Source organism: Lygodium microphyllum, chromosome 28, assembly GCF_053477565.2.
Source record: "Lygodium microphyllum isolate KBCC chromosome 28, Lygodium_microphyllum_v1.1.10, whole genome shotgun sequence".
Classification (NCBI taxonomy): domain Eukaryota; kingdom Viridiplantae; phylum Streptophyta; class Polypodiopsida; order Schizaeales; family Lygodiaceae; genus Lygodium; species Lygodium microphyllum.
In genome coordinates this window covers 28,853,706-28,868,552 of record NC_141162.1, presented here as the reverse complement: position 1 = coordinate 28,868,552, position 14,847 = coordinate 28,853,706, and the positions used below count along the sequence as shown (strand labels likewise).

Sequence of the window (14,847 nt, the reverse complement as noted above, 5' to 3'; positions counted from 1 at the left end):
AAGAACATAAGCATTTTGTCAAAGCTCACATGCCCTGAATTTGACTCCAAAAAATTGCCTATAATGCAATTCATTGCACCCCAATACCAAATGAATTCCCTATTTCTGTTTATGAATTATTTGAGACTGTATTGGGCTGCATGTATGCTCCGATCTGCTCCAACTTGCTGTTTTTCTGTTGTGACTCACGGCAGCTATGCAATGACAGCAGTAAATTTCTCCAGTTATGAATGCAAGTACAGTAGCTATTTCCCTTCCACGGCTTGCCACACATCAGTTCCCACATATTCAATGCAGTTACAGTGTTAAATGCTGTTGGTACACGTAGCTGGGACAGTCATGTTAGCTTCTACACCAGTCCCTGCTGTTTTCGATGCCCACCTTGCTACTTATTGCTGCAATCAATGCATTTAATATAGTCACTATCACTTTCCATCATCATCACTTTCCCAGCTAAGATTTCGTTTTTTCTGGTATTGTTTATTCTGTTGGGAGCAATTGTGGGCATTAAATATTTTTCTTTAATCCTCATTCATTTTGTGCCATGATGCCAAGGATAGGTTGAGGGAAACTAATTACTGGTTTGATCAGAAATTGGGATTTCAGCAATTTAGAAAAGTGAGGAAAGAGAGAGAATGTGTGTGAGCTCCTTAATTCATCCCCCAACCTTGGCACGACCACACTTTTGTAAATTAATACCATAACACTTAGTAAGTGTGTGCATGTCTGCCACATCAACCACTCCTAGGCTCTAGTCCCGGTTCACATGCATTTGACTGGCATCAGCCTGTACATTACTTAGCCTAAACCCCTCAGGCCTCATCACATGTATACCTTACATGTGCTATTAGCCACACCCCCAAACCCCCCTATGTATACTCTATAGCACAGCTATGGTCTATTCTATAGCACACCTATGTTCACAGCTCCTAATTGTCTTTCCCCCCCTATATGTCACATTGGTGGTTCTAAAAATTGGCTTGTACTAGTGGTGTTTTTAGGGATTAGGGTACTTCTTGGTACATAGCATGGTATTGCTTGGTGTGTTTTAGCACTAGTTCATAGATAATTTTGGTCCTTCTGAGGGTTTGGTACTGTAGACAATTTTGGTATGGAGGAAGGTTTTGGCTTTGCTTGTAGTTTTGGTAGTTTTGACCATGCTGCTAGCTTTGATAATTTGGGTTCTTCTAACTGCTTTGTTAGTCTTTACAGTTTTGTAGCCTTGTTTATTCTCTAAGTGTTGGTCGCTTTGGTTGTTGTGGTAGTTCTACTAGTTATGAAAGTCCTTATGATTGTGGTAGTTTTGGTATTCTGGTACTTTTGGTACTTCCAGACTACTTTTGATAGTTTTGGTAATTTTGGTGTTATCGGCTAGAGTTCTACTTCAGAGTTGAGTATGCAAGAGGGTGAAGGTAATACTCATAGAGACGGACTAGGCATAGATGACACTAGTGCATGCATGATGAGAAGGGGTCCACATGGAGACAAGCAGAGACCATTTATTTCCCCTTTTTAAAATAAAAGACTTTCAAGAACAAAATAGATTAATTAGAAATTCCTTCCTATCAACACAATGTCATTTAATCACATTCATTTACATGACATACCTTGCACAGCATAGACTTGAGAGGAGTTGCTTAAGAACCTTACAAATTTAGGAAACAAGTGCTCGTGCAAAGAAAAAAGCTACATTAGGATAACTTTCAGGAGTACCTATCTGTGTGTGTGTGTGTGTGTGTGTGTGTGTGTGTGTGTGTGTGTTGCAATGACATGAAACAGAGACTAAGATCGTCTAATTCAATGAGAATTTAGGAACAAATGAACATCGCCATGACTTTATACCTGCACTCCAAGACGGTTGTTGCTGGGGAACATACGCATTCCCTACACATACAAGTCAAACTGAAAAGTCAGCTTAGCAGGTGTCATACAATAAAAGATGTCGATTTAACTTCTTTTCTATACAAATGAGAATAACCTTTAAAAGTCACAGCCTGAAGAGCTACGAAACGAGTAAATATTATCCTTTATCCCTTTTCAATAGAAAGACCCTTTGTAAGGTGAAAACAATACTATGGGGAGTACAATTCCAGAATACTGTAATTGTGGGCTGCTAGGATATTCTGCAGCTACCTTATAAACCAATGGAATGGATGCACTTAAAACATGAGCATCAAGGAACAGGTCATTCCTCAGGGTGGATGTAAAACACCCCATGTATAAGATTATATTGTTTTGGTTGGACCTCCTTTTTGGGGGCACAAGAGAAGAAGACATGTGGGGTTGGTTGGGGTGGAAGAGAGGTGTTAGTGAAAGCTTAAAGCATGTTTGGCGATCAGATTCCATGCCTTTGGATTGGAAGATTGCAATGCTTCGTTTGGCAAAGGTGTTGAACGGACAAGAAGTTAACCCAAGCTGGGCGACATGATAGGCATCATCCAATGAAGCGAGATCTCTGCCCAAATCAGTGAGAAAACTAAAGTGACCCTAGACTTGAATCTTGACCGAGGAGTTTTTACCTACGTGGACACTCTTGGCTGCAGGAGCTCAAGAAATGAAAATGTCCGCTCTAGGAGTTCTGTGATGGGTAGCTCCACAGTCCACAAGCCAAATGAGTGCCGACATGTTCGGCTGTGACGAGTGGACCTCTACAAGCACCTCATCAGGAAGCAACTTCCAAATGTAAACAAGACACACATCCAATGTCTCTAAGGAGATGATGTGGGCCTCTGTAGACCAGTCAAACAAACCCTCTAGAGTTGAGTGGTTCGCCGCCTGTGATGACTGGCTGGTGGCAGTGTGGATTTGGCCTCGCCATCGCCCCTACTAAGAGTTGCCACAACCCTACTTTCGTTGTTGGGGGTTAGCCAACTAGGATACAAGGCCTAATTCTTGGATTTTGACTCTATGCCTCTTGCCTTGGATCGACACTCATCATCATAATGGCTAGCCTTGTGACAATGTTGACAATACCTATTCTTTTTAGGTACATTTTCCATCCAGGTTTTATGTGTAGATTGAGTGTTTCCTTGGAATTCACTAGCCATGTTTTGTTTTTTGATTTTCATTTGAGTTTTGTTTGCCCTTGCTAAGAGGATACAACTAGAGCCCCCTCTATCGAGGACATGTTATGAAATTGATGGAACGACCACGCGTAACGCAATAACTGAGACTCAAACTCATAAAATGTGGGTATCTAAGGCTGTAAAATCACCTACTACACAAAATGGAAATATTTTCTTGACAGCTTGTTAAGGAATAGGGTAACCTAATCGTCAAAGGACTTTGGAGCCCTAGTGGTTGAGAACTCAGCAAGGAGATGCCAATACTCAGCCAACTTGACTTTCATCCTTGTCTGTGATTTTGAAGTTTGGAGCTCATGATCCAAATTGATGCAACGGGTCCTATCCCAAGCTATGTAGTGGTCAGTCAAGTGTGCCCAACCCTTAGATGCTAAGTCAAAATGCTGAAGCTAAGAGTGAAACTCATACAATAAGCCTTGCATAAGCTTGACAGTAGAGGAGATATTACGAGCCTTCCATGAGTGGACGACCTCGTATGGAACAAGTGCAAGATTAGGTTGGGATTCCAACGTCTGCACGAAATCCCATAGGTTCTGAGAGTCTAAGACATGCGTTATCAAATTTGACCAAGTGGTGTAGTTTGACCCATTGAAACAAATATTGTTACTAAAAGCATGCTTGGCAGATGAGGAGCAAGATTCATGATGTGTCTGTGAAAATGGATAGATGGGATAAGATGGAGGATAAGATGGTAGTGGTAGATAAGAAGGAGGAGGGGGTAAAGGTGGATAGGCACAAATAAACTATTGATATTTAATGAGTGCCGATTGCTATGGACCTACCGAATATGGACATAGCTCCATATGATATTATAGGTGTAGGTGGAGGCACTGGGACATGATAGCCCAGATATCGGCTGTGGTAAATCATTATGATCAGATCGTCCACTAGGTAATTCCATGAGGCAAACTACAATACCAAAGAATCCACACTCTAGTATTACTGGATGCACTTCCAGAGGGACAACCTAAAAGTGTGTGTGGAAGATCAAGGCTCCCTCACTAGTACACCACCCGAAAATAGGTATGTAGAGGTTATAACGGCTGCATCTAAATGTGCACAACCCCTCGGTGTGGTGTGTGGTGGATAATGTGGTGCACTTAATGGAAGTGAAAGGAAGGTGCAGTAGAGGATGAGGAAGGGATGGGTGGGAGCTCAAACGGATTTGTGATGGATATTGTTGTGGGAAACACAGTTGGTTCCTTTTGTCCATTAAATGTAGTAGATAAAGATGCACCTACTCCATATTGACCATGAGAAATAAAATCATTTTAAGTAAAAGGGAAGGAATACTCACAAGTTCTCCTTTTAGCTTCTTACCTAGTTTTGAGTTCATAAAGAAGTACCCGTCTTCCTCATTACTCACAAACCAAAGCTTGTTTTGAAGAGTCTCTTCTTGACAAGCATCCCCCAATCCAACAAAAAATACAGAATCAGTTGTAAATGTGTTCAAAGTCATCAAACCCTTTTGTTGTTCTTGCTTTCACAAATGAGCTTTCCGATCAAAGGCCAAGTTTTCTCAGAGAGTACATAGCTCTGATACCATGTGAAGACATGCTCTATAAGCAAAACCACAAAACCAATCATGCGACAAAGCTGAGACTCATAAACACATAACATAGTTTAGCACTAAGGTTAGGGTAACTTAGAGACAATGAACACAATGAATAATAAACTGAGTGAATAATGAATATGCAGTGCTCATGCAACAAACACACTATGCAGTGAATACGAAATCTCAAACTCTTCTATCTCTAGGATCAAGGCAAACGTTACGAGTTGTAGAGTGTGCCATACTCTGAATGGATTCCGAATTGCAGCCAAAGGCAAGCTCCATATGTCGAACACCTGCAAACGCAGCCAAGGAAGACTGGATCTGATATAGACGTCAATTCAAGAGAGAGAGAGACTAAAAACGCAAAGTACACAAGGACAGAGAAAAATTGGGCAACAGTTGTTAGGTGCAAACACAGCCTGTGGAGATGAGAGAAGATCAAGGCTAGCCAGAAATTGTAAATGCAGTCGGTTAAGGAGAGAGAAGATCAAGGCAAGAGCTCGGGACTACTGGCGGCAATACCAAATGCTGAAACGGCATCAAACACAACATTCATGTAGTAGCCGACGATTCCACGATACCAAGTGATAGCTCTAGACAAGTGGTAAAGGCTGGAATCAGGCGCCAAATGGTAGCAAATGGCTAGGGGAAGCTCTGACCGTGATGTCCTTCCCGAATGGAGTATGGGTAGCAAAGATATGGCTCCTGAAACCCACCAAAACGAGATTAAGGGAGAGTGGTGGGCTACATGCCTATTTATAGAATGTTTGGGGCATCCAAATTAGGGTTTTGCATGTGGAACAAAGTAACTCTCTAAGATCGCCTTTCTTTTTTAAATAAGAGGTTTTCTTCATTAATTAAGTACGTTTTGGGGGGCTGTTTAAGTCAAGCTAGTGCATTTTTAGCTCAAAGATCCTAGTGCTTAGAACTTGACCAACAACTTGACGCCCCTGACAGATGGGTGAGACTCAACAATCAATCTCCTCGAGCTCCATGTAGAGATCCTTGAAAATGGCCTCTTGCTCTTTAGTTCACACTTTGTTGACTCTCTTTAGGGTGGCACGCTCAACTTCAACTCATCAACATTTGCGTAAGTGGAGCAAAATGATAAGTTAACTTGCAACTCACATATAAAGATTCAAATTTAACCATAGAAAACATTGGACAATTATATTTTTTAATGGTTTACCAATCTATCCATAGGCACCTCATCCATAGTCCGTAGCATACATAAGTAAGAGCGACAATAAATTAGTCGCCCTAATTACCATGTGTTCAACTTATTTTGGATCTTAGTATGTATAAGAGAGTATGCTAACCAATTTCTCTCACACACATCAACCGAGCAATCCTACATTCGATAAAAATTAAAATGATCTTCAATGTTTAAAGTTCAAACTTCACATAGCAATCAAGATTCAAATATTATAAACTCTTAAGGTTCTAGCCTCTAGGTGAGAACTTACAAGTTTAAAGTACAAACTTCAAACTTCAAACTTCAAAAGTTCAACTCACCCGAGTAATAAGTCTTAAGGTCAATGTTTTAGACATTGGATACTTGATATCGAAAAAATTCCCACCAAAATAGACTTAACCGAAGAGAGTCTCTTCCAGCATAGAGCATTGGCAAAAGCAGTTCTTCTTTGGTCACTATAATTGATGATTTCTTGTAGGAATGTTGTGTACTAGTCCATATGCAACACCTTGGAAAGGTAGACATCTCTATTGGCTAAAACTCCTGATCCATGAAAAGACGGGGAGATTTATAGGTAGGATGCAAGAGGGCAGTAAGACCGTGGATGGGTCGCCTCATTCACTTCTATCTTTTCTAGACCAAGTAAAGGATGTCATCACACCTTGGTGTAGCATCCAATATATCAACACTACATTTCTAAAAAAACATTACATTTAGTTTTTCAAATTAAAAACTTAAAGCAAATCAATTTGTATAAACTTAAAGCAATTATCTTAAGTATTCGACATCAAGTGCTCTACATGCCTTGATCTCCTCCTCAATGTACTCTCTCATAAATTGTATGAGAAGCGCCCCAAGTAGCACCCTCCATGTCAGTCATGCATAATGCCCTATACACGTGGGTGATCACTATGACCAATGCACGTACATCCGTGCAAAATGTCTCTTTCAAGGAAAGCCTCTCAATGGCTCTTCTCTCTTCTAAACTCGACACTGGCTGCTCCTTAGCCATGCCTTAAACTCCTCAGACACCATGGCTTGCTACACTTTATTCTGCACATCATATAGTTGTTCTAAAAGTAACCACATGGCAGAAAAATGGGAGTTGAAAGCCTTCTTTAACTCCACATCACTCTAGACACAAAAGATAGCCAATACTTTTACTACCTTTGTGATGAGATCAACAATGTGGCAAGCATACGCAACAATCTTTTTCACCCAATCAAGTGACCCAATGTCTTCCATGAAAAGGTCAATGTAGCGGATGGCACATGGGATCCAAACAACGAATGAGAACTCTGCTTCAAGCAAGCATCCCATCCTTTGACACTTGAAAGCATTGTTGGTGACCACTTGTGTCACGTTGGCCACACCGAACTACGTGGTACAAGAGAAAGAGAAGATAGGTGAGAATCGATATTAAGGATATAGATGAAGTGCAACAGGTATTGGGATAGATAGTGAGATAAGACTCAAGAGATGGGAATTAGATTTAGGGAAGAAGAATGACTCATGGGTCATGACTCATAACTCATCATTGTCATGACAACTTACAAATAATCTAGATTGAAAGATTCTTAAAAATATAGATTGACATGAACAATGAATAATGAGTTGTAAACCAAAATTTAAATTTTGATTTTTAAGATTACCTCAATAATAGCTTATCGAATATGTGCATATATGAAAGTCCCCCATTGTTCTTCGTCCTCTTTGCTCCACATCCACGGCTCGCAAGAAAAAGGTGTCAAGAGGTAAAGAAACAAGGATGTTAATGATATCTCTTTTCTTCCTAGCACTCTATCCATCAGAAAGTATCATGCAACCATACTTTGGTTATGCGGCACATACAAGCTTGAGAGACTTATTGATTCTCTCCCTCTCCTCGTTGAGCTTCTTCGTCCCCATGTCCTTGAAGGTGACACCATACTTCCCCTCGCATAGATCAACCGTGGCAATAGCTTTGACCATTCTTTTTCACCTATCCACTCGAAGCAAATGGAATGGGAGATTGCACTCAATGATAGTGCATACAATCTCTATCTTTGTATTCATTTTTCTCTCTTTGAGGAAAAAGAAAGGACCGAAAATGCCACCCATAGCTTCTTGTAGTGAAGCTTGTCTACACAGCTTTTTGCTTCCAATGGTGATGGCAAAGCCTGAGGCTATTGAGGCACATGGACCAAGATTAGGAATTTCGGAAGTGCCCAGTTCCGTGTCAGGGGTGACCACCTCTTCTCATACCTTTGCTATACATTAGCTTGACTTAAATTGTCCCAAAACATGCTTAATTAATGATGAAAACTTTAATTTTAAAAAGAAATGTGATCCTAGAGAGTTATTGTGTCCACCCACATGCAAAACCCTAATTTGGATCCACCAAACTTTCTACAAATATGCATGCGACTCATCACTCTCCCTTAATCTCACTTTTGCAAGTTTCAAGAGCCATAACTGTGCTGCCCACACCCCTTCGTGGAGGGCATTGTGGTTAGAGCTTCCACTAGCCACCTGCTACAATCTGGCGCCTGATTCCAGCCTTCGTCACGGGTATGCAAGAACAGAGTGTGAAGTGTGTGTTAAATGTTTATAGGAAGTGATAATCAACTGTGGGTGGGAATCAGCCATAGGAAGGTCTGAAAGTCAACACAGTGCCTAACAGTGTTCTGGCAGCAATGCGAGTTGCATTTTCATGCATCAGACGAAAAATTGTAAACTCGTTTGAAAAAAGGGTTCTGAAGCACCAACACAGCTGTAAGTTGGAACAAACAAAAAATCTGCACCCAGAATGGCAAGACAGGTGAACAGGATAATGGAGACCAAATGAAGAGGACTTTGTCATATGTGCCTACAAAAGGCATTTGATGTTTACAACTCCTTTCCATGACAACCCTTCTTTGGTGATGATGGAAGCTCAAAGCCAACAGTCTCCTTATAATCATGCAGACACATCATCCCAATATTTCCCAGCCCTTAGAACTTCTTCAGCACTAATAACATGTGCCTACAAAAGGCATTTGATGTTTAAAACTCCTTTCCATGACAACCCTTCTTTGGTGATGATGGAAGCTCAAAGCCAACAGTCTCCTTATAATCATGCAGACACATCATCCCAATATTTCCCAGCCCTTAGAACTTCTTCAGCACTATTAACATTGGTAGAAAAGCAGTAGTCAAGAAGTAAAAGAGCTATTCAAGATAAAGTGATATGGATGTTTAAATGATTATGTTATGACTGCAGAAAATTAGCATAACCTTCATTTTCAAAACAAAGAGAAAGCCTTTTACTCTCAAGGTCCAAATATATTTAACATTGGTAGAAAAGCAGTAGTAGTCAAGACATACCTCCTGTGTAGGGGTCACGGAAATTAACATCAATAGCTGGAGCATTTTGCCCAGTATTCTGCAATATAAACTCAACAACTTGCTGGCGATATGTCAATGGAAGATTTTCATTTAGAAGCCATTGATCAGCAACTGAGTATGGATTATCTGAAAAAACACATTTCCAAGAAATATCAAATATAGGTCAGCCCATCAACAAAAAGCTTTAGAAAATTAGTATACCCTTCATTTTCAAAACAAAGAGAAAGCCTTCTACTCTCAAGGTCAAAATATATTTACTTTTAACACAGAGAAAGCCTTTTACTCTCAAGGTCCAAATATATTTACTTTTAATACAGAGAACTTCACCACAATATTCGTACATCTAACACACCATAACCTGAAGAAAATACTCATAAGATGGTACCACTAAGATGGTCAGTCCGAAGAGACAAATTCCGTAGCATTGGATCTTTTAAGGTGCTATGTATCACATCATAAGACACAATGAGACATAGGCCCAAAAAACTCCACCAACGTCGCACACGCTGTTGCTCCACCCCCTGCCATCACACCAGTTCCCCCACCTTCTCTCGCCTACTCTCCCGCCATCACCCCCGCCTTCTGCCCCGCCTCTTCCTTGCCTCCCCCCTAGCACGACCCCCTCTCAGTGCTGCCTCCACCTTTGGCCACCTACTGCTCCGCCTGCTCCCTAGCTCGACCCCCCCCCAGCCGTTGCGCCACGAAGCTGCCCCCGCCTCCGACTGTACTGCCGCCTACGCCCAACCTCCCCCCCTTGCCTACGCTGCCCCCCCGCTACGCCCAACCTCCCCCCCTGCTCTGCGCCCGGACCAGCCCTCACCCACCCTGACCCCCCTACGCCCGCCCTGCACCCCACCTTGCTGCCCCCCTGCGCCTATCCTGCCCGACGCCTTCTTTGCCCCCCTGGCCGCCCCCCCCCCCCCCTTCCAGTTGCTCCCTCCCCCTGCAGCAACTCCCCCCTCCGGTAGCACAATAGCGTGATAGGTAGGTTCTCATCAGGGACGTGAAATGGAAACCTTTGGTTACACGACAGCGCATTCTGCGAGTGTCCCCCAAGTCAAACACCTTGCACATCATCCTCTCTGAGCTCTTAGCTGTCCGTGCCATAAAGCTGCAGTTGAAAGAAACAACGATCTTTGGTTAGGTCATGGGACACTCCCCATCAAGGGCCAAGCTGCGGGATTGGCTGCACTCTACGCTGCGCATTGGCACAGCATAGATCGCGGAGGTAGTCCTCATGGGCCAAGGGATACTCATGGTTTGACTCACGTCTACGGCCGGAGCTCATGAGTTAGTGGAGAGCTCACCCTATGCCTCCACAAAGGGGGTCATTTATATAGTTTCCTAGTATAACAACTTCACAGTGGAGACATTTGCACTCCATAACAGATTTCTCTAACATCCAGTCACCTTACTTTTCCTCGGACTAGCAGTAGAGTACTGCCAGTTAGTGGAGGACTTTGGACGGCTTTTCGGCACAGTTTTTCCTACCTCCTTCGCGGATGCAATGACAACTGCAGGAGTCCCAAAGGTACGAGTGGCCGTGAAAGACACAAAGAGTATACCAAAGTTCTTGGAGATTGAGGTAGGAAGTCACTCCTTTAGGCAACAGGTCATTGTGACTAGGCAACCAGGGCAATGCCTATGCTGCCACGACTTTGGGCATCGGGCAACAGACTACACACGTTTCGGAGCCAAGCGGTTCCGTCGACAGGCCCGTAGGTGGACGCTGATGGCTTTACACAGGTCCAAAGACAACAGAGAGGGAGATGGCGGGGGGGCTGTAACCAACTCCTCAGATAGAGCCTCAGCAGCAAGGAGCAGGAGGGCAAGCGACACCCCCCCAGCAGAGCACTCAACAGCCCGCCCTACCCGGCAGGACCGCAATCCCCCACATCCACCACCCGCGCTACAGACTACCTCACCTGAGATCCCACAGCCCCTACCCCCCCCCCCCCCCCAACCTCCCATGGATCCCCCACTGACCCTAGCCCACAGTCCCCCCCTTCTAGGGCCACTAACCACCCTCCACACTGGCCACGTACCTCCGACCACCCCACCATCCCTCGATCTTTTTCCCCCCCACCACCTCCCCTGCCGAGAACCCCCCCCCCCCCTAATCCGCACCTGATACAGGTGATCCCCCCCAAACCCACCTCCCCCCTCCTCCCACAGGAGGTGATGAGCCACACACGCCTACATCCTCCTCGCAACAGCAGTCTTACCCTCCCCACACAACCACCAACTCATCTGCCCCTGCCGACCGTCACACTTTCCCGAGATAGGCACAGCTGTTACCACAGGAGTTCTTCCGCAGTGGCTCGTGGTCCTACCTAAGAGTTGCGGAGTGCGGAGAGTTCCCACTACCTCTAGAGGTGGGGATCTTCGTGATTCATAAGTCGAGGGGCAAAGTCCACCTACTAGCACCACTGGATGGACCAAACTACGCCTTTTTCCTTCAGTCCTCTCACTCAAGGGATTGGATGACGACACAAATAGAGGAGATGAAGAGTCAAATGGTGGACCACATCTCCAAATGGATGAAAGAAGAAGGACTAGCACTGTTTGCATAGCAGTGGCCACGTTGCATGATGGACATTAACTGGTGCACTGGTGCCGAGGTCCCACACTTGAGCATTATCTCTCGAGCCCCTCCACAGTGAAGAGCTCCAATGGATGTGATCGAGTGGCCCTTGGCACAAGCGTCCCATTTCTACCTGTGTACAGAGTCACGACTCTCAGCATGATTGATAGATGCATTGGTAGTACCACCTGGAGCATCTATCGCCCCTATGATCCACCCAAGGGCCACCATGGGGGACTGGAGCTAGCCGTCCAGGCCTGCGGCAAAGCGTACTTCCATGCCCCATATTTCTTCCTCCTCATCAGCAACTTCCACACAAAACAGATGCTTGTTTGGTGAGTCACAGGTTTCCCCATGAGCTTACACCTTGCATCCTAGAATGTGAATAGTCTCCACTACAGTGGGGCACGTGGTTCCAAGAAGCTGATTGTTCGGTAGAAGTTGCAGCCGGCCCTTGCGGGACGGATAGACATCCTACTTCTACAGGAGCACAAGCTCATCCCCACCCAGGCCCATCGAGTGGTAGGGAAGGTTCTCCCAGCTAACATGATCAAATGCCTTCTCAATATCGAGCTCAAGCATAACAACCTACTGGCCTGAAGCTTTCGCACACTCAATTCCCAGTTGAGCATTCAAAATGTTGTGCATTATATTCTAACCTTTAATGAAACCGTATTGACATAGATGAACCACGTGCAAAAATACTTTCTGCAATCTGTTGGCAATAATTTCGGAAAAATTTTATATAAAGACCCCATAACAGAAATGGGTCTCCATTGTTTCAAAGAGGTTGGAGAGGGAACCTTGGGCAACAATCTAATGTCAACAATCTTCCAATCTGAAGGCAACATACCAGAATTCCACACTTGCTGACACAAGCAAGTTAATGGGTCCTTTAGCAGTTCCACCTGGGCTGAAAACAGCTCATTAGGAAGCCCATCCCAACCAAGACTTTTCCTTCGAGGCAAGTGGGACAACACTTCTTCCACTTCATCTTCTTAAATATCAACCTCCATTAAATTCACCCATTCTGGTTTGACCTGATTACTAACCAAGTAACAAATATATCTTCAAGCAGAGAGAACAGCATCGGAAAGAATCTCTTGCGGACCCAACAAGGACCTATAAAAGTCTACAATCATCCCAATGATGGAGGCAAGATCAGTCACCATAACACCTTGCCCATCCTTTAAGCGTACAATATTTTCTCAAGCATATTTCTGATGCAAACAAGCAAAAAATTGATGAGTTTGATAGTTATTATCGTGTGAAGCTTCGGCTCGGTCTAGCAATTTGTATTTTGAATATTCCTCTTCCTGAAGAGATTGAACCCTGCCTTTCAATCATTCAATGCATGTGAGCAAGTCATCATTGGAATCCCCAGACTAACACAACGACAAGGAATGGGCCAATAAAGATTGGGCATGCTGCAATTCAACTCAAAAAGAGGAAGCATGCTAAATACCATATTCTCGGGATAACGCTCGCACATTATCCTAAAAACCACCCATGCTTCCATCCCTCAAAATAGGACCCTCAAGCTAAAAGAAGCTATTAGTTGTTGAACACCTTTCAAAAACTGGTTTTGTTGCAAAAAAGATTGATTAAAACGAAGAGGAGAGTCATCCGAATAATGGAGGCAAGATCAGTCACCATATCACCTTGGCCATCCTTTAAGTGCACAATATTTTCCGAGCATATTTCTGATGCAGACAAGTGAAAATTTGATGAGTTTGACAATTGTTATCATGTAAAGCTTTGGCTCTAGCCAACAGTTTGTATTTTGCATATTCCTCTTCCTAAAGAGATTGGACCCTGCCTTTCAACCATTCAATGCATGTGAGCAAGTCATCATTGGAATCCCCAGTCTGACACAGAGACAAGGAATGAGCTAATAAAGATTGAGCATGCTGCAATTCAGCTCGAAACGAGGAAGCATACTGAATACCATATTCTTGTGATAACACTCGCGCATCATCCCTCAAAACCGCCCATGCTTCCATCCCTCTACATAGGACCTTCAAGCAAAAAGAAGCTATCAGTTGCTGAACACCTTCCAAAACCTAGTTTTGCTGCAAAAAAGATTGATTAACCCGAAGATGCAAATGGGCAAAGAGCCTTAAATGCATGAACAAGTCTATGGCTCATTTCCAGGACCAAAGGGTAATGATTTGACAAAACATGTTGTCCTTCCACCCACATATCAATGACTACAAGAAGAAAAGAATCACTCTAGCAAATGTAGAACCTATCCAATCTGGCCCAGGTATTTGGATGCTGAAAAGAACCATAAGTATATCCGGCTTGTGATGGATACATCCAGGGCCACAAGTCCAATTTCAAAGACACCACTACAAGAGCATCCCAGGCCTGTCTCTCAAGACCAACCATAACCAAATGTGGAGAAGTCGCCAGATCCCCAAATACACATGCATTAAAATCACCCATGACCAAGCTTGGCCATGGCAAGGCAGTGCAGGTCATCCCAAAGCTGACGGTGTTCCCTTGCAATAGAAGGAGCATACACGCCTACAAGCCACAAAACCTCTCCCTTATATATTATTTCCAAAATCACAAATCGGCCACAAGGGTCCTGAGAAACCAGCGATGGTTGTAGGGAGGATTTGACAGCCAACATAACTCCCGATTTATGCGGAGCTCGACTACTAAAAAAGACCGCATAATCCTTGTATACATAAGAAGATCCAGCCAAAGCATGTTGTTTATGCTCCACGGCACAAAAAACATCCCGATTTCCAGCTAACACAACTTTCCACAACCGATAGTGCTTCCTACTTGAAGAAATATCTTTCACATTCCACAAAGCAATTTTCATGATCAATTACAAATGAAAAAAACTATTGAACCACCGCTTTCCCTTCCCTTTTACATCAATGGCCTTGGCAGCCTAGAATCTCTCCATTTCACTTCGGATAACATCTACAAGATTTGCTCTTTGCAAATCTGCAATTGAAGCACGGGAAGGAAACTACAGTTGTTGGGAACAGAAACATCCCGAGGAGGCACAAGCCTCCCACGCACATTGAAGCGCAAAGCAAAATCA

The 14,847-nt window shown here is 43.6% G+C and overlaps 1 protein-coding gene across 1 annotated transcript in view; it reads right to left on the bottom strand.

Moving 5' to 3' along the window:
• LOC148011284 (transducin family protein / WD-40 repeat family protein) overlaps nucleotides 1–14,847 on the bottom strand; it is a 191,806-nt gene that overhangs the window by 43,624 nt on the left and 133,335 nt on the right. The window contains exons 12-13 of the mRNA XM_087670532.1: nucleotides 9,179–9,325; nucleotides 1,843–1,884 (exon numbers count right to left, since the gene is read on the bottom strand). Coding sequence (XP_087526658.1) covers nucleotides 1,843–1,884; nucleotides 9,179–9,325 — 189 coding nt within the window. The remainder of the gene's footprint in view (nucleotides 1–1,842; nucleotides 1,885–9,178; nucleotides 9,326–14,847) is intronic.